The sequence below is a fragment of the Sciurus carolinensis genome, chromosome 4 (genome assembly GCF_902686445.1).
Source record: "Sciurus carolinensis chromosome 4, mSciCar1.2, whole genome shotgun sequence".
Taxonomy (NCBI): Eukaryota; Metazoa; Chordata; class Mammalia; order Rodentia; family Sciuridae; genus Sciurus; species Sciurus carolinensis.
The window spans coordinates 107,053,255-107,080,040 of record NC_062216.1 but is presented as its reverse complement, the minus strand read 5'-3'; the positions used below and the strand labels follow the sequence as shown (position 1 = coordinate 107,080,040).

The following is a 26,786-nucleotide window of genomic DNA, read 5'->3' as shown; positions in this document are numbered from 1 at the left end:
AAACGAAGCTGCCAACCGACCTGATCAGGCTAGTTTGTAAGAGTGAAACCTGATCTAAGTGGAAAAGAAAGAACAAGAACCAGAAAACGACCATAAAGACAATGTTGCTGTGTTGAATCAAGTTTGTGAGCGAAAACCCGAATGTAAGTCTCCAAAATCACTGGCAAGAAAGGGTTTGGTGGGCCGGATGTATGCCCCCGAAGCAAGGATTGTTGGTGACTGGGATGGAAGGGAATTTGAAAGAGGCGGCTCCTCAAAGACCCGCAAGTGTTGAGCATCAGTAAGGGATTCGGACTGAAAAGAACAGGGGCAGGGAAGCAAGCGAGGGACCTTTTCTAACTGTCCAGGAAGCTAGAGAAGCTTTTTGCACTAGGGTCTGGGGCGCCGCGGGCTCCTGGCGGCCACTGGGGGAAGCGCGCTGGGGCGGGGAGGGGGAGGGGGGGAGGCGGAGCCTCGGGGCTGGGCGGGCCGGGGGCGGAGCCCAGGTAGTGTTGATATACAAAGGCAGGCACCCCAGCGGCCGCGCCCCGCCCACTGACGCGTCGGCCGGTGCCGCTATAACCCGCCGCTCGCAGGGTTGCTTTAGAGCCCTGCCACGCCGCCGCCCCGGAGCGCCTATCCCCGCACCGACGTCCGCAGGCGACCACGCGTTACCGCACACTTGCGCCTCTCCCTTGACACGGCGGACGCCGGAGGATTGGGGCGGCAATTTGCCATTTCCTTTTTAAATTAAAATTATTTTTTCCTGCCTGTTGTCGGATTTGGGGGGTATTTTTTAATTTCCTGGTTTTGTTTTGTTTTACGATTTTTGTTTGCGTCAAACCCACCGAAGACGTTTGCGTGAGGTTTCCGGATACAGGAGCGGAGACCACCAAGGTAACGCGCGCGGGGAGCGCCCGAGCTAAAGGGCGCGGGGCCGAGCAAAGTGGGGGAGGGGCACCCGGGAGGGGCCGCGGCGCAAAGGCAGCGCGGGGGCCGTTCCCTCCTGGCCGGAGCAGGCGTCTTCACTAAGCGGGGTCTGCAGAGCAGGGGTCGCTGCCTGCTGGGCAGGCAGGTAAGGGGCGCGGGGCCAGGGCCGCGTGCCCGCCCGGCGCGGAGCCGCATCTTCCCGTTAGGGGGAGGGGAGCCCGCCCGGCCCGCGACTCCGCTGCGGCAAGTCTTGTGACTGATTTGCATTCATAAAAATATAAGTCCAGGGGTCCGAGAATCCGGGGCTGGCGGAAGTGGGCTTGGGCTTTTATTATATCGGGAGCCAAGACTGGGGAAGACGGACCGGGAACGTTTGACAATCGACGATCGATATTGCATCAGTTCCTTTCCGGGCAAAGGAGGGGCCGGCCGGGCGAAGCGCCGGCGGGCCAAATGCCTGTGGACGGCTGTGCTCGAGGGCACGGTGTGCGCGTGTAAACAAACGCTCCGCGTGCCCGGGGCTGGGCCTTCGCCTCTTTTTGTGAGAGGAGGATCAGTGTCAGCCCTGAACGCTGCCTTCGGGAAGCAAGCTATCTACCGCAGAAGCATTGCCCTATCTGGGGGTCTCAGGGCTGTAAGGGACGGGTTACGTGGTATTGTTGTTCCACATGCTGAAAAAGGAGCCGTGCGCCAGGGTTGCCTGCACGTTAGGCTGTGTCTGGATGGAATGTGTGCCTTTGCCTGTGTAAAACTGGGCAGGTGGAAGGAAACAAATAGACCCCCTTGCCCGGCTCTCCCGGGCTTAAAGACTCGTGACAGTGGAGAGGGTAAAATGTTAAAATCTGCTAGCTAAGGGGCCTCTGCGGGCGCTGCGCTGTAGTGGGATCATCTTTGTTCTCCGCGGCTCCGCTGTCTGTACTTTTCCGCCCCTCGGCGCGCCCCCGCCCCTCGCGCTCGGCTGGTACTTTTCCACTCGCCTGGACTGGGATGAATCAGCCGCGCTGCGCCGCCCGGCGGCGTCACGTGATCGGGTGGCGGGCGGGCGCTGCAGTGTTGACGCGCCGCCTTTTTACCTTCTCAGGCAGCCTTGCGGGCCGGTGCACCGCCAAGGACAAAAGGAACCCAGAGCTGCTTGGCGCACCCGATTCTTTCTGCCGCTCAGCATGAAGAAGACCGAAATGGGAAGGTTCAATATTTCCCCGGATGAGGACAGCAGCAGCTACAGTTCCAACAGCGATTTCAACTACTCCTACCCCACCAAGCAAGCTGCTCTGAAGAGGTGGGAGAAGTTGTGCACTTTTTTTTTAAAAAAACCACTTGCACAGGTCAGGAAGTTACCTAGGACTCTGCTTCTGTTGCTTTACTTTACTCTGTAGCGTTTGGAGAGTGCAGAATTCTTGAGTTACCCAGTTACCTTATTGCAGTGACAGTATCCTGTGAGAGTCCTATCTTGCCTACATCTCCTTGTTAACGTTTATACATTAAGTAAAGGTGTTGTGGCAAAAGGAAGGGAACTACTTTATATTAAAGCTACTTGGTGCATAATTTATATCTCTTAACTTACATTTATGTATACATATTTTTTGCAGTCATTACGCAGATGTAGATCCTGAAAACCAGAACTTCTTACTTGAATCGAATCTGGGGAAGAAGAAGTATGAAACAGACTTTGTAAGTTTAAAATAATTTATCTGTGGCTTTATGGAGTAAAAGAATAGTTTTAGAGTTCAAATCTAACTTGCCCAAAGCTGGTTTTCTCCATTTAATATTGTTATATGTTTGGTTATCCTTTTCCCTTTATGTAGCATCCAGGTACTACTTCCTTTGGAATGTCAATATTTAATCTGAGCAATGCGATTGTGGGCAGTGGAATCCTTGGGCTTTCTTATGCCATGGCTAATACTGGAATTGCTCTTTTTATGTAAGTATGTGTAAGTAGTGAATCTGCCATACAGGGCAGTTAATACAATAATAAGACATATTTTGGCTCCAGAAATTGAATTTACAGTTGTAATAGTTGACTTAAAACTTAACTCTTTAAAGTTAAAAGTATGAGAAATCATAATATCTCTATTCTACTACATATTGCACAATATCAAGAAAACCAGTTAGGTAAGAGACTAGGGCACCCTTTCAAACTGACAAATTTAGCCCAAAGTTTAGCATATACTAGAAAGTTAAAAAGAATTACTGATAAATCCAGAGTAGCTGCAATTTGTTCTGATAAAAGGAGAATCAAAAATATCAGTAATTATCTATATATCAGCTTGATAAATTGACAAGCTCTCCCCAAGGACTCCAGGCCCCTTAAATGCATAAGGAAAAGAAAATTGTAAATGTGCAAGGTGTGGTAATATTTACCTGGCCTGTAGCATGTTTGTTTTAGGACAAGTGAGTCATATGAAAAGCAATTCATATGTGTTTGAGGTTTTTTTTTTTTTTCTTTTTTCAATTTTTCAGAGTTTTACCACCACCACATGCTGTGGCAAAAATGAATATAAGTACCTATTTTTTAAATGTTTTGCCTCCCTAATTACCCATCTAGTTGGTTAGTCTTAACGCTTTTCACCATAAATTCCTGGATAGAATTTTCGAAGTACAGGAAACTTTAGAGAAGACCATTTGGGGGATCTTTACTGTGGAAATACGGTCGAAAAATATCAACTGTATTTCCAGGAAAATACCTTACTAAAGTACATGCAAGTTTGAACATGTATTTTTTTCAATGATAATTGGTTCGTAGTCATTAAGTATCTATGGATTCCTGGCTAAGGCAGTTGCTGTGGAGGAGCCCACTACTTAATATTTTGTTGTATAGTTGAGGTAACCATACATGCAACTGTCCCTTTGTGACAGATGTTTTAGTTAACTGACTGCTGCCTTATACTCAAGTTATTTTTCCCAGCACAATGGAATGTTCATGAAAAGAAAAGCAGACTTTTGCAAAGCTCTGCTTTGTGAAACTCCATAGTGTGGTTAAGCCTGGATTTGGGTATTGAGGGTAGAATTCAGAGGAACTGCCTCATTAGAACGAGGCTTTTTCAAGTCTCTTGGTAAGGTGAAGAATTTACATAGATAGGATCCTATAATTTAAAAATTTTTAGTGGGAGACTTAAATAGTTAAATATTTGAAACCCTTCCTAGCTCTTGGTATAAAACTGGAAGCAGTTTTAAAATGCTGCCGATGTTGGTTATAGTGCAAAAATTTAAATGAGATAAAATGACAATTCATTCTGAAGTGAAAGCAAAACTCTGATGTTACCCTTGCACTTTTGGATTGCTCCTACTTCAATAGAAGCTTATATGTGTTTGATTAACCTTTTTAATAAGTGACTAAATGATATCAAGATTGCTTGTTTTTATTCACCAATATTTCTGTCATATCAGAGATATAAAGGTAAATGGGCCAAAAGCCACAAGACTATGATGGTTCACTTAACTCCTCTGTAGCTGACCTTTTTAACTGAAATCAGTCTTGAAGTTGAAAGTGACCTCTAAGGTCTTTTTATCCTTTATTGTTACTTTTTTTTGTTTTTAATAAAACCAGCATCTTTTCTCCAGTTAGAGGTGAAGCTTGTAGTATCACCTTAGAATTCTGGCATTAGAATGGTAGTTTAATTGCCACTTCCTACATTTAATTCCTAGACGTCAATTTCTTGGCCAGCACCTTACATGATACTGTGCGCAGTTTGCCCATACAGAATCAAAATTCATATGACCATTGTCTTTGCAGGGTTTTCTATGAGTTTCCCTAATTTTGTTGTTGTTGTTGTTGTTGTTGATTTGTTTCTTAAAAATAAAAATCCTATTCTGCTTGCTTGGGTGAGTGTGAAGTATAGCTGGGATGAGAGACAACCTGTATTCTATGTTTTTTCCCCTCACGGAAGTGAAAAGATTAAAGAAAAGGATAGTTTAGACTGTCAACTTGATGACTTGCTTGTTCTAGCACAGGCATTTAAATTTGTGACAGCCTGTATTCTTCATCATGAGGTGCAATTTAGTGTATCATCGCAGTTGTTAGTTCTCTGATTTGTGCCCAGTTGTTTGTAAAGTCTGTAGTGCCTGATACTTAAGACATTAGTATCATTTCCCCTTTCCCGTTCCTCTCTCTCTACACAGACCATGTAGTCTTAAGACTTTTCCTGAACCTCTCTCAGTTGAATTTCACAAAAAAAAAAAAAAAGCCATGGGTGGGACTTAATGGCAAATTTTACTGACATTTTATAGATAAAGGGAACCATTAAAACCCAGAAATGGCAGGCCAACAACTAATTGTTAAGGTGCCAGAATCAGAATGCTCCACTGGGAATTTGGGCTTTCCAGCATCTCCTGCTGCACTTGGCACAGTGTGTAAACTCTTGCTCTTAACCATAGTTACTATGGAACTAGCACCTGAAACATCTCATTATGAGTTTTGGGGGTCTGTCAAGAGGTTAAATTGACACTCTGGTTAGCAGTAGAGGGGACACCAATTCTTGGGAACATTTTGGCACAAAGAAGATACGCTCCATATTTAATGTTACCTTAAAGAACCAAGAAGCATTATCTTTAAGACTATAGCCCTGCTTGTTTATAACCCCATGCCTTCTCCTTTTTTCATCAGAATTCTTTTGACATTTGTGTCAATATTTTCCCTGTATTCTGTTCATCTCCTTTTGAAGACTGCCAATGAAGGAGGTATGGAAGCATTCTTGATTCTTCTAAAATAATTTTATGTGTATCATGATTTTCTTCTTTAAAAAGTACTCACTTCATGCTCTTGTGTTATTCAAATTGTAGGGTCTTTGTTATATGAACAGTTGGGACATAAGGCATTTGGACTGGTTGGAAAGCTTGCAGCCTCTGGGTCAATTACAATGCAGAACATTGGAGGTGAGTTTTAAAAGGTGATTGGGATAGATATTTTGCTCATTGTGTAGCACAGTGGTGACACATAACTTTTCGTGTCACATGCCACATTTTTGCACTTGTAATGGTATAATTTTGTTTTCCTCCAGCTATGTCAAGCTACCTCTTCATAGTGAAATATGAGTTACCTTTGGTGATCCAGGCATTAATGAACATTGAAGATACAACTGGGTAGGTGCTAAGTAAGGTTACTCCTAAGAAACAATTATAGACTAAAATGGTTAAACAATTACATTCTAAAATGATTAGATACATTTTTATCAAAGTTGGATATAAAATGATTATCCATAAATTAACCATAAATGCTCCTGATGAAACTGACCAAGAAGTCCCCTATAAACTGATTTGAACTTTTAAAAATGAAAGGTCAAAGATAGTAACTAGTCCTGTAACTAGATATCTGATATCTAACCTGTGTAAAACAGGTTATGTAGAACTTTCTCTTCATAGTCACATATAAGAAGTTATCATTTTAGAATACAGACCCCAACTTAGAATTACATTGAAAGTTAGCCTTAAAACTTAATGTTTAATGCAGAATATAAAAAAATTGTATAACCATGTGGTAGAAACCTTTTTCTTTCTGCAAGGTTATTCATCCCAGTGAACTAGCAGGTTTTTATCTAAAGTAAACACAGAAAGACTCATTTACTTCCCAACTTACATGCAGCATATTACCTCAAAATAGAGTGTTGTGGTGTGGCTTTAGAAGTATAATGAGATAAGCTTATCTTTAAATATTAGTTTTCCTGTGCTGTCCTTGTTGAAGTGAGTACAATGGAATTCACAAGCAGTAAGAATTTTTAAAAAGTGATTTAAAGGAGGATATAGTTCTTAATTACATGAAAAGAAAAAAAAAATAGTGGTAGAATTCTTAGGGGACATAATATTTTTTGAGTCCCATAAGTTCAGAAAGGATCTTTTGACTACTTTGGGAGTCAAGGTGGGTCAAGGTGTTAACAACTCACTGATAATCTGGAATAAGTTCTGGTTTGGGGAATTGGGTTTGGGCTTTTTTAATTTTCCTGTTTCAGGGTTTTGGTTTTGGCTTGGCTTTTTGGTTTTGCCTATGCATTTCAATCTAAATATTAAAAAAATTTCCTTGTTGAAATGTCAGATAAGTGTATTTGCTAACAAAGGTCAAAAAAAAAAAAAAAATCACAGCTTGTTGTAAAATGTACTTGTTTCCAGCATTAGAAATTGCAGGCTAAAGCTATAACAAAGTTGGTGTACAATTTTTCTAAAAGTGCTTAAAGATTAGCTTACCGGCTTCACAAAGCAGCTTTGTTCCCTATGTTAGTATCAATCCTTCAAGAAGCGTTTTATGTTATGAATCAACTGGCAGCCTTCCTAGAGCAAATAGTGGGACAAAAGTTAGACTGTTTTATACCCCATTTCTAACCTCAGTGAACATTCATCTAGCATACAAAGTTAAAAAGTTATTCCTCTCTTACATAGGGATACTTTTTCCAAAACTTTTTTTTTTTTTTAATCTGTTTATTTTTATGGTATCTCTTTAGAGTCCCGTGACAAGATGTATGCATTCTGTAGCTGGTTTTGACCTTGTTTCTCTTTTCTTTAATTTAGATTGTGGTATCTGAATGGTGACTATTTGGTTCTGCTGGTGTCTTTGGTGCTCATTCTTCCTTTGTCGCTGCTGAGAAATTTAGGTGAGCAAACCCATTTCTAAAGAAAATCGAAATGGTTTTCTTTTGCTAGAATTTAATGAGAGCTGAAAGACCCTGGACCCCTACCTTAGTTGTAGCATGCATGACCTGTAGTTATTTAAAATCCTAGTAGGTTGGCTCCCGGGGGTCAGAATATTTCGTTGACATAACTAATATCTTGAGCTTTGTAAACAATAATGCACAATAATAGTTTCATTATTTTCATTATAACAAGTATGTCTTGTTATATTCTAATTAAAAATTTATTACTGTTATCTACTACACTTTTTAGTATCAAGTCTTCCCAGCAGAATTGACATACTGGGTAGGCAAAATACATTGGCCCTGCATAACCCTGTTTTATTAAACTAGTATTGTGTTTTTCCACCTCTAACAGGATACTTGGGTTATACCAGTGGCCTTTCCTTATTGTGTATGATGTTCTTTCTGATTGTGGTAGGTATAGTTTTTCTTCGTAGAATATTGGTTATAGTCTCTGTCATGTTATTCAGTTTAATAAAGGCAAAATAATATATTTTCAGGTGATCTGCAAGAAATTTCAGATTCCTTGTCCTATGGAAGCTGTTTTGATAATTAATGAAACAATGAATAGCACCCTAACACAGCCAGCAACTTTCGGACCTAATTTGGCCTTTAACGTGACTGAAGTTGACTCTTGCAGACCACGTTATTTTATCTTCAACTCACAGGTAACTCCTAAAGGATTTCTAAAAATTTTTCTTAGAAAGCATGCAGTTGGCTATTGAGAGCTGTGAAGAAAATGTGGGTTTATATTTTAATAGATTGAGAAATGAAATTAATCATGTGTTAACTAATGGGCAGATTTAAAAGTTAGGATATTGATCACTCTTGATACACTGTTTCACATCAGTATATTAAATAAGCTTTTATATCTTTTTCAGACTGTCTATGCTGTACCAATTCTGACATTTTCATTTGTTTGTCATCCTGCTGTTCTTCCCATCTATGAAGAACTGAAGGGGTGAGTCCTTTGCTTTTATATCAATTTATTGGGAAAATAGTAGAACAGTTGTTTGTAACTGTTGCTAAAATACATGTTTTCATTTTCTTTTAAATTTTCATAGCCGCAGCCGAAGAAGAATGATGAATGTGTCCAAGATTTCATTTTTTGCTATGTTTCTTATGTATCTGCTTGCTGCCCTCTTTGGATACCTGACATTTTATGGTAAATAATGCCTAACTTGGGGGGGAATATCAATTTTTTTGGTATTTTTCTGTGTATAGTTTCATCACTTAAAAAGTTCAGCTGGGTTTGATATCTTCCATATTTGTAATGAAAGTTGAATTTTGGAGTTTAGAATTTCCTATAGTGTATTCTAATACATTTTAGAATCTAGGTTTGGAACAACATTGGTCATTTTATGGCAAGTTTTTATGATATCCTCACCTCTAAATAAGCTCATCTTGTTGCCTGCCTCTTCTCCCATCACCTTTAAACTGTATAACGAACAAACTAAGCCAAATCATGGGATTTTAGCTGTTTAGCTCCTGTTGTTTTTAATGCAGGTCATGTGGCTAAATCTCTACTTGGTATTTAGAAAAATTCTCCTTCAATGTTATTTTAATTGCATTAGCCGTATTTCCAAATTAATCTTATTAGCCTCTTAGGTTATATTCATTTTGTGAGTAGCTAATAATTTTCGTACAGATTTCATTGTAAGTTAGATTTTCTACTTGATCTCCAGAGAAAACGGCACACTGAAAGCTTTTTTGGTCTTTCCCTATAGAACATGTGGAGTCAGAATTGCTTCATACCTACTCTACAGTTATGGGAACTGATATTCTTCTTCTCATTGTTCGTTTGGCTGTGCTGGTGGCTGTCACCCTGACTGTACCAGTAGTTATTTTCCCAGTAAGTAATCAATTGCCCTTTGTGTAGGGATGCATTTTTAGATAGAAACATTTGTAAGATTTTCAGATATATTCCCTATTACTTGAGGTTTTTTTTTTTTTTTTTCTTCATTAGTTAAAGTTGGATTTTAAAATGCATGTGTATTATTTTTTTTGCAGATCCGGAGTTCTGTAACACATTTGTTATGTGCAGCAAAAGAGTTCAGTTGGTGGCGTCACAGCCTTATTACAGTGTCAATCTTGGCATTTACCAATTTGCTTGTTATCTTTGTCCCAACTATTAGGGATATCTTTGGTTTCATTGGTAAGTATTTTAAAGTGTCAAAAGTTGATTTAAATTCCAGGGATGTTAAGGCTTAAAAAATAGTGACTCATTGAATTCTCAAGAAGTGGTAAATATTCTTTTACAGGTGCATCTGCAGCTGCTATGTTGATATTTATTCTTCCATCTGCCTTTTATATCAAGTTGGTGAAGAAAGAACCTATGAAATCTGTACAAAAGATTGGGGTGAGTGAAAGATTAGAGCTATAAAAACTCCCAACTTTTTAACATCAGAGATTCCCCACATGGATTGTAATTTTAGTTTCTCAACCACCATTATAGTTAAGTTTCTAGTAAGCATTTCAGTAAACAATACAACTTGACAAGTCTGGAGAGGGGAGTGAAAAGGTAATTTGCCATCTCATAGGTCCTCAATTTGATTAGAAGAGAATTGTTAGACATTTTAGAGAAAGGAATAAAGATCAGTGTAAAGACACCCAACTTTCAGCACCCATTTGGCCAGGGTTTGTTGACCTGCCAACTGTGTGGTAGGTGCTGAAATGGGCATTGAGTATATAAAAGAGAAAAGGCTGAGGTGTTTAGTTGAATGAAACTACCATCCTTAAAGCAAAGATCAGTAGGGAGGAGCTTCTGCCCCACAATGTTGTATACTTCAGTTGGAGTGACAACTGACTACGAAGGGCATGACAAGTGGTGTGGAGCTAGAATCCTGGTAGGGATATTTAGGAAAAAGATTGCATCTCAGTATTTTCCACTACCATTCTGGTCTGATTAAAGTAGGATTGTTAGGGCTGGGGAGATAGCTCAGGTGATAGAGTGCTTGCCTCGCAAGCATAAGGTCCTGAGTTCGATCCCCAGTACCACCAAAAAAAAAAAAAAAACAAAAAATAAATAAAATAAAGTAGGATTGTCTATAAACCAGCAACTCTAAATCTTGTTTTATTCAAAATTACATAGTGGCAGTAATTAGTGAAGTTGAGTAGATTTAAACTCATCTCTTGAAGGACCTTTTGCCTTTGACTTAGGCTGCATCTTAGGGTGGTGTGGGTTTGATTTTGTGACTTAGATTTTGCTTTAAAATATAGCCAAAAAAAAGTTTTCTATTCTATATAAAGTAATTTATTCAGCAGGAAAATACCCTTTATATTTGAGATGAAGAAATGAAGAAGTATAATTCAGAAAGCTTCATAGGTATAGTGATATTTTATAAAGGTGACCCCTTGATCTCAGGAAATAGTTTATATTTAACAAAGCAAAATTATGTAGAATATTATACAGATGTAACTTTAGTAAGCATGAACCTGAATTAAAGGTAAGGAAGGTTTAGCATATATGTTTTGCTTGCTGATTAGTTTTCTCTGCTTATTTCAGGCTCTGTTTTTCCTGTTAAGTGGCATAGTGGTGATGATCGGAAGCATGGCCTTGATTGTTTTGGATTGGGTACACAATGCCTCTGGAGGTGGCCATTAATTGACACCACTCAAAACTCAAGTAGTCCATCTGATGCCAGTGTTGAGTCAACTCAACTACTATGAAATTTCACCTGTTTTCAGTTTCACTTCCTTTTGAAGTGCAGATTCCTCGCTGGTTCTTCTGAATGCAGAATAAGTGAACTTTTTTTCTTTACTTTTTCTTTTTCTTTTTTAAAGAAACTTATCTGTATGTTAGGAATGGATATTAACAACAAAACCACGAGTCTCGGGTTAAGGGAAGTGACAATTTTATTCCATTCCAGAGAATGGACGAACTCTTTAACTTTTATCAAGCCACATGTTTGGCTGTGTCATTGTTTAACTTGGATATTTTATGATTTTACTTGAATGTGCCTAATGGAACCATTCGATGTGAGAAACAATTATTTACAGCAAAGTATTGAAATAACCATTGAGAAAATGCTATTATTTTTTGTACCAAAAATACTTAAAGACCTCAGAAGCACTATTTTACTTTTAAGAAATTGCTTTTTTTTTTAACTTTATCCAGAAACACTTGTCAATGAATTCCGTAAAATAATTTCATTGGTATTTAAAAATGAATATTAGTATTATGAAATGATTTGCCTTTTTTGTAGGCATTATAAGCCAAATACTTTTTTACCCAAAATAATTTTTAAGAGTAAATGATGTAATGAAAAATTGCACCATGAATTAGGAAGCATTGTTTTTTCCATTCAAACTTCACCTTACTTACAGGATGATTGATTAATTGTTGCTACACCAAATCAGATGAACCCTGTTCATTATTTTTCTTCTCTTTTCCCCAAATAATGTGGTTCATTCAGACTTAAATGTTTAGGTCTTCAGCCTATTAGAATGGAAGATAATGCAGATATTTCTGTGGGAAATAAAATAGCTAATTTTGAGGTACCAAATAGTGCAATTGGGTAAAACAGGGTTTATTCAGTTGCATCTGTCTCCAGAGGTGTATTGACAGCTCTGGCTCTCTTTTGGGCCAGCCCTTTTTTGACATTGCTTCCAGCAGTGAAAAATGGGCACTAGATGGCAATAGGCCAGAACTATTCTATCCAGAGTACAACTTTTCAAAATGCTCATCTACTGGAAGTGTGATTTACTTGACATTGTATGGCTTAGTTGTATTCATGTTTTGTCTTGTAGTAGAGGTCTAATCCATAGGTTACACCGATATTTGGTATGATATAAGTTCTCTTCATAGAGGCCACTGGGTTTCTCATGCAGTAAGCTTTTTAAAAATTTGTTTGCACTGGATTGTCATCTCATTCTTATATAATGTAAAATTACTTGTTTACATCCAAAAAATGATTAGCTAGGAAAAACAGTGCATCCTAATTGTATGTAGTTTTGGTCCAACTGCATGTTCACCCTTCCATTTCAACTCCAGTTAAAGGTGAAAACATTATTTTGCAACTTGGCTTTAAGAGCACATTTATTGTACGATACGGTGTATGGTGAATATATTATTAAATAATGTGGTACTTTGCTCATCAGGCATAATGTCTAAAATCTAATACACATAATTCCATTAAGTGGTTGAGGGAAGCAAATAATGGAATCATCAATTAGTTGTCTGGCTCTAAAGTTTTCCCTTGAACTGAACATTTTTCAGTTTTACACAAGAGCCAGAAATGTGGCAGACATGGTTTTTGTTACATGTTCTTGTATTATATGTGACTAAATTTACAGACAAAATGTGTCTGTGATTAAAGACCCTCACAGAACTGGAAGACGTCTTGTAGTGCTATGTTGGGTGAAGTCCTTTTTTGTTTTCTGCAAAGATAAAATAATTAGGGACCATCTAGGAGTAGAAAGGCAGTGAGAAGATGAATTCTACAGCACTGCTTTCGTTTAATTGGCTTTGGGCACTCCATTCGAATCCAGAACCTCACCTGTAATTCAGTTCAGACCAAGAATTGCGCTTCTGCATAAGTTCCAAGTACAGTTGTTTTCTACAGTTCACCATCTTCTGTGTAGAAGAAAGTACCATGACAACCAGGAAGGAATGGAAGAAAAGAATCTCTTCTCACAGCAGATCAATGTTGAAGAGGCCTTGCCCCCAATCCTCATTGGTTGTTTGAGGTTCAAAATCAGTTCCTAGGGTAAATTCCATTGCATGGTTTTCTTGGAGCTCTCGTCTGCATTGAGGTTCCTAAACAGTGAATTCCCATTAATGAGCAGTCTTCAGTATTAAAACCACTGTCTTGACACCTCATTTTGCATTACTGTCTTCCGTGGATGTTTCAGTTATAACTGCAATGTTATTTATAGAACAGCATTAATCCATTAAAGCTAACCTATTTTTCAATATTTATGATAATCTATGTACATACATTGTCTGTCCATATGTATTTGTAAATAGGCTGTATATAATGTCAGTATTGGGTCTTGGGTTCACATGTATATATTCCTGTAAGTTTCTTAACTGCATTTTGATGAATTCACATTATGTAAAAGTCCCCAGAGTACCTGTACAGAGAATTCAGTATAAAAAAAGACAAGTTGTGTACAAATACTAAACATTTAAAATACTTGTTTAAACCGTATTTGCAATAAACTGGTTGGACATCAAACTTTTTTCATGAAAACTTGGTGCAAGTTCAGATCTCTCTTATTTAAGTTTTAAATAAAGGCTAAATTTTCAAAATGCAGTAGTTATCAAAATGTGATAGAGTGTAATGAAATCAAATGTGATCTAGTGTAATGAAAGACCTTTGAGAACCTGGGTGCGTTGATGTATATACTGTAAATATCCCCACTGTACTGTTAGAGGCCAACAATTCCTGTGGTTTGTTGGCAAGGAGTGCTACACCGTTTCAATGAAACAATGTATGTTTTAACTGAACTAAAATAAATACATACTTAATCCTGAGTAGCAGTGTTTTCCTTTGAAGTAATGGAACTAGCAGTGTTTGGTGTGTTTGTTAAATACAACACTCAGCATTTCATGAGTGTCCTCATGGTGTTGGTGATTATAATGAAAAGAAAAATGAATGTAAGTTCCAAAGTTGCCAAACTTAAAAAGGGAAGATGCTAACATGCTAAAAGGCATCTAAAGTTCCCAGACTCCACCCTGCTGATGGGAATAAGTAGGCCAAAAGTGCATCAATCTACAGGAGAGCATTTGTCAGTTTCCCCATATGTGCCTGGATGTTCTGAATGTTATGTTCTGGAGGACAGCCCAGGACCCAGTTCAATTTCAAAAAGCCCCCAATACAATTAAAGAGCACTGAGGCCTGGAAAGGATTAGTTTGACTTTGGTGAATTGGTCAGGAAAGGCAGCATTAATGGACAAGCTGATAGAATATAATAGGACAGCTTACCTGAGTGATGAGAAGTGGAAGGGTGACCAAGATACACAAGATCAGGTGTGGCCTACCGATGACCTTAAAAGGTTAAGGCTTACAAAGTGAAACAATGCTAAAATAAAGAACAGGTGTGCTTGGGAATGACTCTGAAGACAAATCTCCAAGAAACTAATACACAGTAATGGCAAAGGAGAAGGGGTAGTGATTAGAAAGGGCAGCAGAATTTGAACAAATCTGAATAGAAAAGCAAACCTGTGGGATATTCAGGTATTCCACAAGCACTTACCACGTGCACCTAGTGTGCCCATGGGAAGTAGGGTGGGGTTATGAGTTAGACTGGCTCTAATAATCTACACACTTCAAATTATGCTAATACATTTTTAAATAATATCCAAATAAACCAGAATGCCAATTTGTTAATCCAAAAATAGAAATATATCTGGTGGGTAAATTACTCAATATGAAAATATTGTACCCTAACCAGGAAGCCAGCTATTCCCATGAGGTTTCCATGAAGCCTGAGAAATATTTGAGAAACGTCTAAATAGAAAACCAAAGCTGTTTGTCTTGACTTGGAAATACTCTTACCTGGAGAGTTGGCTTAGTCAAACTTCTGATAACAAAATAAAATCAGTGAAAATTAGCTGAAATAAATCTGGCAGATGGAGAGAACTTTAGAGATTGGAATACCTCTGAAAATTAAAATTTAGATGAATGGGCTCCCCCAAAGTCAAAAACTATATTCCTTCTAGAGACCTCAAATGTCAGAGCTGTGTGCAGCTTTACTGCAGAGCTATGTGATTCGATTCTGAGCCTCCAATTTCTTCAGTTCAGTTTCTCCAGATAAACTAATCGGTCAGTAATGAGTCAAGTATTTACCCTGATCTCTTCCCTATAATTGCTAAATGAATACAGTATAGGTGAAAAGAGGCTCACACTTTTTAAATAAGAATTTGCCAAGTGCGTGAGATAAAAACAGCATGTGATTTAACTGTTTACTCATATTCTGCAAGAGACCTAAACAGGAAGGCTTTCTTGCCTCACTCATATCTGCCTCCGTAGGAGCCATCTTTAGCCTCTACCACCCAGATGATTTTGTGGCAGTGAAACCTTTCTTTTCAAATCTTAGTCAGATTTGATTGTCCCCCACATTTTGTGAGGAAAGAGTTAACACAAGTCTGGTCACTGATCCTTGGCCAATTCCTAGGAACATTGCCATGAGAATGTTCTTTATGTTAGTGACTGATGATTGTTATATTCACCAGGAGCAATGGACCATGCCATACTGGTTTGTCAGGTTGCTTTACACAAACACCAAGATTAATGATGTGCACCTGGTTTTATTGTTGGGTCCTGACTTTTGGTGGTCTAGACTATTTGCATAGCAAGATAAGCCTATGTGACCAGTCTCCCACCCCCACTCTATAAATAAAGTCTTGGCCTCTAGACTCATTTGGTCTTCTCCAGACAGAGGTTTCACACATGTCTCTGTAGTTCACTACTAGAAAAAGCATTCCTGTGTGGTCTCAGACAAAGGTCTTGGAGGCCTGTGCTGGACACCTTTGGATTCCACTATCAAATATCTTTTTCCTGTTGCTTTTGTTCTGTGTCCTTACCTGTAATAAGGCTTAGTGGTTGGATTCACTGCTATTGAGTCAGCAAATGAAATATGTATGTTCTCTGAATTTTTTCTCTACACCATCAGTTTACAATCCTCATTCTCTTTTCTTCTCCAGGAAGGATTTTTTTTTTTTTCTCAGTGAAAGCCTCACAGCCCTAGAAAGCAAATTTTACTCAACAATGTCTAGGGGTCAGGAGGGTTAGACAGCAAAGGAGGGTTTTACATGGCACACTCTACTCATAAAGTCCCATTCAACATGTCTTCTCCCAAGTCCCCCCAGCTGTGTAGTGACCTGGAGGTTCTACCTGCCCTTTCTCCCACACCACACACAGCCTATTCTCATGAGTAACCCGACTTTGACTTCAAATTTTCTTATTCTCAGGAAAACAAAAGCTTTGAAGTTGTCATCAGGATTTACCATCCTGAGATGACAACTTACTGGCCACGTGTTTTTATTTCCAATCTGCCCCTGAAGATCTGAATCCTACACCACCCCCCACCCGACCCCTTTTAAGTGACTTCTCTTAAGTATCTTTTCTAACCACTCACAGTACTTACACTGAAAGCAATTCTGGTAAATTCAATTTTGTCATCTGATTATAATGAAAATATCTAAAGTAGATAGAGCCCACTCTATAATTTAGATAAAAGCAGAGTTGTGCTGGTTGAAATAGGGTCATGGGTAAGGTCTAAAGACTGAGAGCTCAGTCTCCCAACCTCCTTCCTTAACAGCCCATGAGAAGCTGTCTTAACCTAGGGCACTACAGAATGTGACTTGAAAAATGTGTCTCTAAATTCTTTCAAGAGAATGAACTCCTACCATGACAATTCTACTAGCTGGATGCTACTGGGTTCCCATTTTCTGAGAATGGTCTTAACCTCCTGTCTGAACCCAATCATCTTCTCAACCCAACCCAATAACCCCAAGATTGACATGAGGTTCACGTACAGGTCAGGTTTCCCTGACTGAGAATGTGCTGCGTAGGTACTGTGGCAGAGCAGGTGAAGAAATCAGAGTGAAAAACAGACCCAGATGTCACAAAATGGGACAAGTTCCCTCGTCAGCATGATGACACTAGTGAGCATTGCCTTTGACTGAAGGAAATCATGGTCTTTTTAAATATGTACAAGAGACACCCATAAAAAATATGTGTTGTCGGGTGTGGAGATGTGTGTGTGTAGTCCCCCTACTCTGGGAGGCTGAGGCAGGAGAATTGCTTAGGAGTTTGAGATCTGCCTGGGCAGCATAGGGAGACCTCACCTCCAAAAAGAAGGAAGGGAGGGAGGGAGAGAGTGAAGAAGGAAGGGAAGGAAAGGAAGAGAGGAAGGGAAAGAAAGGAAGAAAGGAAGAAAGCAAAGGGAAGGAGAAAAAGAAAGGAAAAAAGGGTATCGACTTTTGGGTAGATCCAGTTCTGAAGATGTGATTATGAAACATAAACCAATCTTTTGACTCATTCATTTCTCTCAGGGGTTTAGGATCTATTTCAGGTCTTAAATATATAAATTAAACTTCCAAAGTTATCATACATTCTTACCAAAAATGTAGCAGAATCACACACCAATGTGATTTTTTAAAGTGAGATATCTGATCAATAGGCAATAAAAGGAACAAAACATACTAAGGATGTCTATTTTAAGGATACAATTTCAACAAGCAGCTATTTTTCTCAAAGAGAAATATGCCCTTAAGTTTAGTAAGTAATAAATTTTATTCCCATGTCCCCAATTTATTATAACTTAGCATGAAATTATATTATAGTCCAAGACAAAAATAAACTGTAGTTCTTATTTTTAATTTCCTTTCATTTTCTTTGTATTTCCTTTAAAGTGACTGAATTCTCAAGAGATGTGGAATTCGCGGTTCACAACCCTTCTGCTCCAGATAGAGGAATTGTATTTTTAAACTGATCCCTAAATAGAAAGATCCAAAGAAGGAAATATGTGGAATATGAAAATCTCTTCTCAAAATGCATGAGAGTCTCATAAATTTGGAAACATTCTTCTCTCACAAACTGCTCCAAAAAGAAATGTTTAGTACGTACGACCCATATTGAAGGCAATGAAGCAAGCGGGAGAACATTCCTTCTTGCTTGTGGGGGAGAGATCAGTGAATTATATTTTATAAAAAGCACTCTTTGTTCTAAAATTAAAAAAACATGCAAACAATTCATTTAAAAGATCATGATTGCCAACAAATTATCACAGATTTTACTACAATGTTTATGAAAGAAGAGTTAATAACCAACAGGGTCAGTAATTACTCTACACTGGTTTTCACTATGCCACACTGTTTCTGGAAAGCTCTCCTGGTGTGTGGGGGTGTGACCTTGTAGCCCTGCAAAGATGGGTTCAAGTTCTGGTTTGCCATGATTAACTGTGTGATATCCAGCAAGATTCTGAACCTGCCCAGTTTGCTCTCTAGGTAATAAAATCTAGCATAACTCATATGGTCCAGTGTTAACTATGTGCCAGGTATTGCACGAAGAACAGTCACTACAATCCTGGATTGTGTATGCTTTTTTTTTTGTGTGTGTGTGTGTGTGTGTATATATATATACTTTTTTAATCCATTTTTACTGAAGAAGACACTGAAGCTTACTAGTTGAGCCTCAAATTTAGGAGTTTAAGTGACTTTCCCTAGTAAGGAGCACAGCTGAGACTCAAGACTGCTTCCAATTCTGTGCTATTAGTCCATTCCCTTTAAAAGTAAGAATAAGTATAAAAACCCCATATTTAGGATTGTTCTGGATAATAAATGAAGTAACTCAAGTGCCTGTCACCGTGTGTATCACAGAACTAAAAACTATGCAGCATGGAAAACAAACTGCAGTTCATTTTTGTAAATAAAACTTGAATAAACAAGCCCCACAATATCACGTGTATTTAGCATTATATCCTTTTTAAAGTTTAAAACAATAACTTTTTTAGTATACTAATATATTTCCCACAATTAAAGAAGCAAGGGAATGTCATGCAACATTCAAGATCATTGTTAGTTTGGGAGAAAGGAGAAAGATGCAGAAGCAGATGGAAGTGGCTGTCAATGTCCTAGTTTTCTGGTGTTCAAGGGCAAAGATGGAAGATTTGGTAGATGAACAGAAGAGGAACCACATGGACCAAAGATGAGTGTACTGTGAACCAGACTCATTACAACAATGATGTACTTCTGAAGTCCATTTTAAAAGGTGACTTTTACATAGGCAGAACCATAGGAAATTGCCAACTTTCCTATCATTTTTTTCACCTAAAAAAGTGAAATTTCCTATGATTTGCTCTAATATATGTCAATAAATATTGGTTTCTTCTAGTTCTGCCTTCTATAATTTGCTGGGTGTGATGAGTTGCCCACAGAATTCCACAGCACCCTGAGATCATCAGCTTCCCCTGTCCCAATTCTGAGGAAGACAGGTGCTTTCCAATCCAACCTGGATGACTTGTCTCTGAGTCCTAAGGACCCTTTCAAACTGACAGGATCATATGAGATGCTGAATAATTGTCGAATTTAACGATTTCTCAAAACCTAAATGCAATTCAATTAGAAAAGAAGACCCAAGTGGGTACAGAATAGATAAAGGAGACTTATGTGCATAGAGATACATTAGAAACAATCTCAGGGCCCCAAAGGTCAGCTCCTCCCCCTTGTAATAAGGAGATACGTCTCATTGCTTTGAGGTTTCTTCTATGATACTAAAGGTGCTGTAGACCTCCAAAGACCCAGTCCTGAAATCCACGCCCCATGCTCGCATCCACCTCCAGCCTTCCTACTCAACCTGGCCCCTGGACTCTATCTTTGACCTTTGCTTGAGGTTTCAGTCTATTTTCTGGCATCCATGCGATGCCCAAGTGACAGGGACCTCTCTGTAGCCTTTGCCTGCAGTCCTCAGATGGTTTCAGGTCACGGGCATTTCTGAACTCTACCCTTGAACTCTAGCCCTGCCCCCTACAACTCATTCCTTATACTATAATCAGACCGATTTTTCCGCAGAACAGAAGTGATCATGTCAATCCTCAAAACTGAAAGGACAAGTTATCAGCTCTTACCACGCTATACAAGGCTGGATCAGTACAAATGCCTTAAATACTTCCCTTTGGAAGTCAGCCTCTCTAATAATTCTACTGAGCCATCAGGAATCCTTTCTACCCTGAGAAGGGGTGAGTATCTAAATTAAACTCCAGTTCTGCTCCTCTCTCTAGTGGGGCCTCCTCAATCCACTTACCTCCTTAGCTTTAGAGCAAGGCTTCTGTAAGATTCTTCTTTTTCTGATATCCTTTTTAGCTTCATCATAAGTGGGAATTCTGAAGTTCTTGAATATGTCTTCCTTGGGGGTTTTGGAAGATTTCTTAGCCCACTTCCTGTTCATGGAAGGTTGGGGTCAAGAGTTGCTTTAAATTCTGAGCAGTTTCTCTTTTTCTAGACTAGTGGACCCTTTAGCAATTTAACTCTCTCAGAAATTCAGCCATCTTTTCATCTGAGTCAGTTTCAATAGCCACAACCACAATTCTTTTCCACAAGTATTTCTTCGTTTATTCAAGCTAATTTTTGAGATACAGTTCATATACTATATAATTCACACAAAGAGTACAATTCAGTGAACTTTAGTGTAATCACAGAGTTGTGCAACCATCACCACTAGATACAGAACATTTTAGTCGCCCCAGAAAGAGACCCACCTTATACTCATTAGCAGTCACTCTCAATTTCTCCCCACCTTCCTCCACCCCACCACATCAACCCCCAGGCCTAGGTAACCACCAGTCTTCTTTCTGTCTCTACAGATTTCCCTAATTTGGACATTTCACATGAATGAGTCATACAATATATGACATGACTGACTTCTTTCACCTAATGTTTTCAAGGTTGCATATGTCTGTACTTAATTTTTTTTATTGTTAATATTCCATTGTATAGGTATATTACATCCAATCTTTCAGTTGATGAACACTAGAGATATTTCTACATTTTGGTTATTTTGAATAACACTTATAAACATTTATGTACAGGATTCTTTATGGACATATGTTTTCATTTCTTTTTAGTCATACTTCATGAATTTGCCATATTTCTTTATTGCTTTTCTCTTTTTCTCCTCCCACCTATTTTTCAGTTGTGGTTGCTTTGGGCCTAACATGAGTGGGAGAGTCACATCTTCAATTTTTTCCTCTGAGTTATTTCAACCTATTAAAAGATAGAGTAGGCCCCATCTTAATTCATATACAGGTTTTAGCCATGTGTTCAATGGCTGCACCTGGACTTGATCTTTGCTCTAGGGCAGTGTCTTAATCAGACTTTGTTATCAGAACATTTTCCTGTGCTACCTTTTATTGTTTGAGGCTCAGAAATGATTGTCTTTTGCAACATCAATAAATTCCCAATTTTGTTGATACTCTCTATTCCTTTTGGCTTGCAAATTGGCCAACTCTTTTCAGAGTTCCTCTTTTTTCTTTTTCTTTTTCTATTCTTTTCTTTTCTTTCTTTCTTTCTTTTTTTTTTTTTTTTTTTTTTTTTTCTTTTTTTAATACGGGACTAGGAATTGAACCCAGGGCTCTGTACCACTGAGCTATATTCCCAGTCCTTTTTGTTTTATTTTGGGACAGGATCTTACTAAGTTGCCCAGGTTGGCCTCCAACATACCATCCTCCTTCTTGAGCCTTCTGAGTTGCTGGGATTTCAGATGTGCACCACCATATCTGATCTAAGTTCATCTATTTCTTATAATGCCTTGCCAAACACAGTCATCAGCAAGCCATACAAGCTATTATTCTTTTTTCTGAATCTTCTTCTAAGGTTGTGAATTATTAGGAACACGATAAGCCTTTTAAATTACTTCAGATGACAGTTTTACCAAAGGCTCGCCACTGCATAACATGGGTATGCATCTTTTATCCTCCAATAATCATTTTCTCCACAAACTGCCAGCCCCCACCAGTACCCCTATGTGGTAACTTTCTGCCATATTCTCATGTTATGGGAATTTAATTAAAACTGAAATTTATGGCATCCAGGATAGGCTGATTAAACAAAAAGCAGCAAACAAATGAACCAGAAACCCTTAGAATCTCAGCAGATAAACCTCACAAAAGGTTCTCTCTTGCCTATGCTATGTGTCTAAAGCACCTCAAGGGAGTGAGAAAGAAAAAATTAGCTTGGACTATAAAAGTCTGCCCTACCATTCATCAGATTGGAATAAAAGATACAGATAAAGCCAGCTGCAAAGTTAACAGGAAACAATATGTCCCCCCAGGACACCCTGCAGCTGCAGTGTCATAACAACCCGCTTCTTTAAGTGGCTACTGCGTTCTTGCTCACTGAGAAGCTTTGTTCTCTAAAACCAGAGAGTATCAGAAATTTAAATGATTGGATTAAAATTGTTTGAAATTACATCTGTAAGAAGGGAACATCCCACTTTGCCTGGAGGAAATCTAAGTTCCTTTGACACAGAGGAGCAGTCTCTGTTTACAACCCAGGTGCAGGGTTTCAGATAAGGGTTTCTGTACACAGCATTCCACAGCCATCTTAACTTTCTTTTTTCCAGGGAAGCTCAACCCTGGGTCTTGTGTGCGGTCTGGATGTTCTATTTTACTACTGTGCACAGTCCCCCTTTGCTTTGAGCCTATCAAAACACAACTTTGTTGAAATCTCATCTAATGTCTACCCGTCCCCAGAATTTTATCTGTCCTAACTTGGCTTTTCCCTTTGTTGGGTGAGATGCCTCCTGGTTCCTGTAGTGTGTCTCCCTCATTGTAATTAGGTCAATGAACCTAATTTTGCCTGACAGATCATTCACTTTTAGTGGTCTTGGGCTGATCGGGTGAAGACAGGGTGTTCAACTCATTGTGAACTTTTGACTTTTAAAAGTCTGTATTTTATATAGTAAAATAATTATAGGTTCTTGTCAGGTCCTGCCTTAACCCTGAAACTACCCTAGCTTTCTGAAGATTACTCCTTTCCTAGAAAACTTAAGCCAGTTGATCTAAATAATACAAATTTTCATTCACAAAAAGCTACCGGGTTTAGAAACAACAATGGCTGAAAAGTGGAGTCCTAAATTCTTCAGGGCAACTTAGGTACCAAGCCACCTCTGAAGTTTCTGTTGCTGTACAACAAGGCCGCCTACTAAGCCCCTTTCTATCTCTGTTCCTCTAAGACTAATTAATACTCTAAGATAGAACTGTGTCCCAAATAGCTTCCATCTCTCAATCATATTTGAAAAATAAGATAGAAGGAAAAAATTGTAAGCATGCCATCTTTTCCTCTCTCCCCCTTCCAATGATGTTGTTATCCCAAGAGAATAAGGAAGGGTATCAGAAGTGAGTATAGGGAGATGCACCCAAAAGTCTTAGGGTTAGAGTTAGGGAGATAAAAAGATAGAGGGGTAGTATATCAGTCATTGTCCCATGGAGAAACAAAGATGGGTAGGATGAAAGGAACTGACAAAGGGTGGTGAAGCATCTGGAACAACAGTAGCAGTAAGCCATTATCATCCCTTGGTCTGAAAGGGCACAGGCAGGGAAAGGTAGAGGGCTGGGAATGCTAGTGATGTAGAAGGGGATTGCCTGACAGGAGCTGTGGCACTAGGGGAATATTGTTATTGCATTATGGGATCATAAGAAGATAAGGGCTGGGAATTAGTGGACAGGAAAGAAGACCCGAAAACTAAAGACCCCGACCTCTTTGCTTTCACACACCAGTCTGACATCTGGTGCCCCCATTGCCAAACCCAAGTAGACTCCAAAATGTAAGAGAACCAGATGTATTAGTGAAGGTCAACCTTTGGAGTCACAGTCCAGGTGGGGAAAAGGAGAGATAATGGGTTAAGGTTGGGAGTGAGGCACAGGGCACTAATTAGCACAGGTGAGTTGAGGAAAAAGGAATGTGGAGCTGGGCAAATACATGAGCTAGGAGCTAGCTATTGCCCGTCGCTGACTTCTGCATGGAGGCAACCTCTGTGAGGTCTGGCCTGGTACTTTTCTGGTTCATCACTTTGTGGGTGGATGGTCTTAGTACATCCTAACACTTTTGCATTCTAAGAATTTCCCTGGGTAGGAGGTGAATCCCATTTCTTTGTCTGGCCCATATTCTTCTCAGTGAACAAGGTGTCAGAGCTGAGTATGTCACCAGAAGGCCAGCATCCTTTTAAAAAATTGATACATAATTCATATATCATAGATTCATCCTTTTACAGTGTACAGTTATATGATTATAAGTATATTTTAATGTCGTGCAACTATCACCACTATCTAATTTTAGAACATTTTCATCACACTGAAAAGACACCCCCATACCCATTAGCAGTCACTTCCCATCCTTCCTTCCCCTATCCCTAAGCAACCACTAATCTAGTTTCTGTCTCTATAAATTTGCCTATTCTGGACATTTCATATAAAAGAAATCAAACTATGTGTGACCTTTTGTGGCTGACTTCTTCTAGTTACCACAATGTTTTCAAAGTCCATCCATGTTGTAACATATTGCAGTACTTCATTTTTTTTAAAAATTTAAATCGACACATAATAATTGTACCTAAATAATGGGGTACAGTGTGACAATGTGATACATGGATACAATATGTAATCAAATCAGGGTAATTATTATTTCCATCTCTTTATACACTTATCAGTTCTTTGTGTTAGGAATACATGATTTATTTCTAAAGTTGAATATTCCTTGTATGGATATATTATGTTTTGTTCATCCACTCATCAGCTGATGGACATGTGGTTGTTTCCATTTGTTGGCTCTGATGAGTAGTGTTGCTGAGAACATTCACATACAAGTTTTTGTGTGCCCCATGCTTTCAATTCTTCAGGGTATATGCCTAGGAGTAGATTGCTGGGTCATATGGCAACACTTATTTTTTTAACTTTTTGAGGACCAGCCACACTGTTTTCCAAAGTTTGGCATCATGTTATATTTCCACCAGGAATATATAAGAGTTTCAATGTCTCCATCTCCTCATCAATAGTAGTATTATCCATGGTTTCTGAATTGCTATTCTTTTGGTGTCTTTTTTTGATAACATGCAAAGGTTTCTACTATCAGTTGGGCCCTGAGGTAAGAGAGAAATAGAGATATTTGTGGAAAAAGGCAACAGGCAGGGGTTTGATTCAGGGTAGTTTCACATAGACTGAGCTAGCTGGTTTGGGAAAGCGAAGAAGTTGATGACTTCTATACTTTGTTCTTCCAGTTTGGGATTACACAGGGATGTATGTGTTGGGACAGAGTCAAATGGAGTCTCCCATTTATCTCAGACATTTGTTTTATGCCTCATGTTCTTTGGACCACTGGAAGATCTTCAGGAAATTCTCAAGTGTTGCCTATGTTTCTTCCAGATACTGTCTAGGTGCTGGGAAAATTGTGGTACTGGGGAGTTCAGGAAAGCCGTGGGGGGAGAACAGATAGCAGATACAGAAGTATATGCATTGGCAAATCCCAGGGTGACTTGGTACTCAGGCCTCCCCAGTTCTCTATGGAGTGTCTAGCAACAAATAGCACTGCTCTGCTAGGCCCAGGCTAACAAGCTCCATTGTTCTGTGGGTAGTGGATAGTTATTGGAAAGACTTGGAAAAAAATTTTCAAAACTGGAATGAAACAGGGTGATTTCAGAGGGATGGAAACCGTGAATGAAAAAAGTATGCCTTGAAAGCAAAGTAGAGATAGTGAGAAGAGGAGTACACAGAGTTGCTCTCTGGAGGAGAACTATGTGTGTTACTTTGGTGAATTATGAATGGTATGGGAGCGGCACTGATTTAAAAAAAAAGGAAGTCCACCATTGTGAGTCCCAGGATATCAGACATGGGCATGGCAGTTCCTTAGGTTCTGACCAGATGTCATGAATACTTAGTGAGCCACTGGACAGGTTGTCTTTGAAAGTGTGCCACCAGAGAAAGTTCAGACCAAGGCAGAAGTTTTATAACATGCCATGAAGACTTGCAGGCAGGGTGGCCGTGGGTTCAGATGTCTCTGATCAGGAGGGGCAAGCAGCTGTCACTGGAAAGTAGAGCTCCTTGCCCTTCCCTTCCACAATAGCCCTCAGGCATTGCTGGGCATGGAATTGTTCAGCAATTGTTTTGTCAGTTGAAAAGAGGGCCGTTTGCACCCTGGAAGGAATCGTTCACTTTGACTTTCAAGAGCTTGTCACAAATTGACTCTGTCTCTTTCTTTTAATTAATTTTTGTTTTATTCTAGAGATTGTGTTCCTAGAGGAGCTAGCAATGGATTAGCTCGAGTATTATAGTTAATTTCTGACAATAACTGATAATAATACTGCTTGGCAGGCTAAGAAGATTTATGCTCTTATTTCTAATCTGTTTTATAGATTAGAATTTATTCTTCTTAATAAGTATAATTAAATATTTGATCCAAATAAGCTCTGAATCTAATTACAGGATGTATTTTTCTCTATATGTAGTTTACTATGGATAATTAAGAAATGATGCCCAGCCCCAAAATATCAGTTGCCATACCTGTAAGATTAAAAACATTCATAACTTAAACCCTGTAATATTATTTCCATCTACTTCCTTACTTTAGCACATTGATGACACTGTTCATCTTAATCCTTGAAGAGGAGCAACAGGAAAAAGAGTCAAAAACTCAAATTTGTTTTCAGAGTGGACTTTCATCACTGCCAATTTCTCAATTTCTGGAAGAATTTATTATTTTAATAAATTGGCCATAGGAAAACAAGACTCACACATACTGGTAGAGAACTGAGGTAGAATTCA

The 26,786-nt window shown here is 38.9% G+C and overlaps 1 protein-coding gene across 2 annotated transcripts; it reads left to right on the top strand.

Annotated features, from left to right (window-relative positions):
* The first annotated feature begins 534 nt into the window (after positions 1 to 534).
* Positions 535 to 14,004, top strand: Slc38a2 (solute carrier family 38 member 2). 2 transcript variants are annotated; one of them, XM_047549389.1, is made up of 16 exons: positions 535 to 876; positions 1,991 to 2,188; positions 2,499 to 2,580; positions 2,715 to 2,830; positions 5,513 to 5,586; positions 5,689 to 5,781; positions 5,907 to 5,988; positions 7,405 to 7,487; positions 7,882 to 7,940; positions 8,027 to 8,194; positions 8,408 to 8,487; positions 8,591 to 8,691; positions 9,254 to 9,378; positions 9,537 to 9,681; positions 9,788 to 9,885; positions 11,032 to 14,004. In XM_047549389.1, exons 2-16 carry the CDS (start codon positions 2,073 to 2,075, stop codon positions 11,128 to 11,130), a joined length of 1,521 nt encoding a protein of 506 aa, XP_047405345.1. In that variant the 5' UTR covers positions 535 to 876; positions 1,991 to 2,072; the 3' UTR covers positions 11,131 to 14,004. The 2 variants fall into 2 exon arrangements, with proteins under 2 accessions (XP_047405345.1, XP_047405346.1); XM_047549390.1 differs by lacking the exons at positions 535 to 876; positions 2,715 to 2,830 and having other exon boundaries at positions 2,046 to 2,188.
* The last annotated feature ends 12,782 nt before the right edge of the window (positions 14,005 to 26,786 follow it).

Coding starts and splice junctions, on each gene's coding strand:
- Slc38a2 (XM_047549389.1), top strand. CDS start 2,073: ATGAAGAAGACCGAAATGGGAAGGTTCAATATTTCCCCGGATGAGGAC. Junction 2,831..5,512: donor ACTGGAATTGCTCTTTTTAT/GTAAGTATGTGT, acceptor TTTTTTCATCAG/AATTCTTTTGACATTTGTGT. Junction 9,886..11,031: donor AATCTGTACAAAAGATTGGG/GTGAGTGAAAGA, acceptor TGCTTATTTCAG/GCTCTGTTTTTCCTGTTAAG.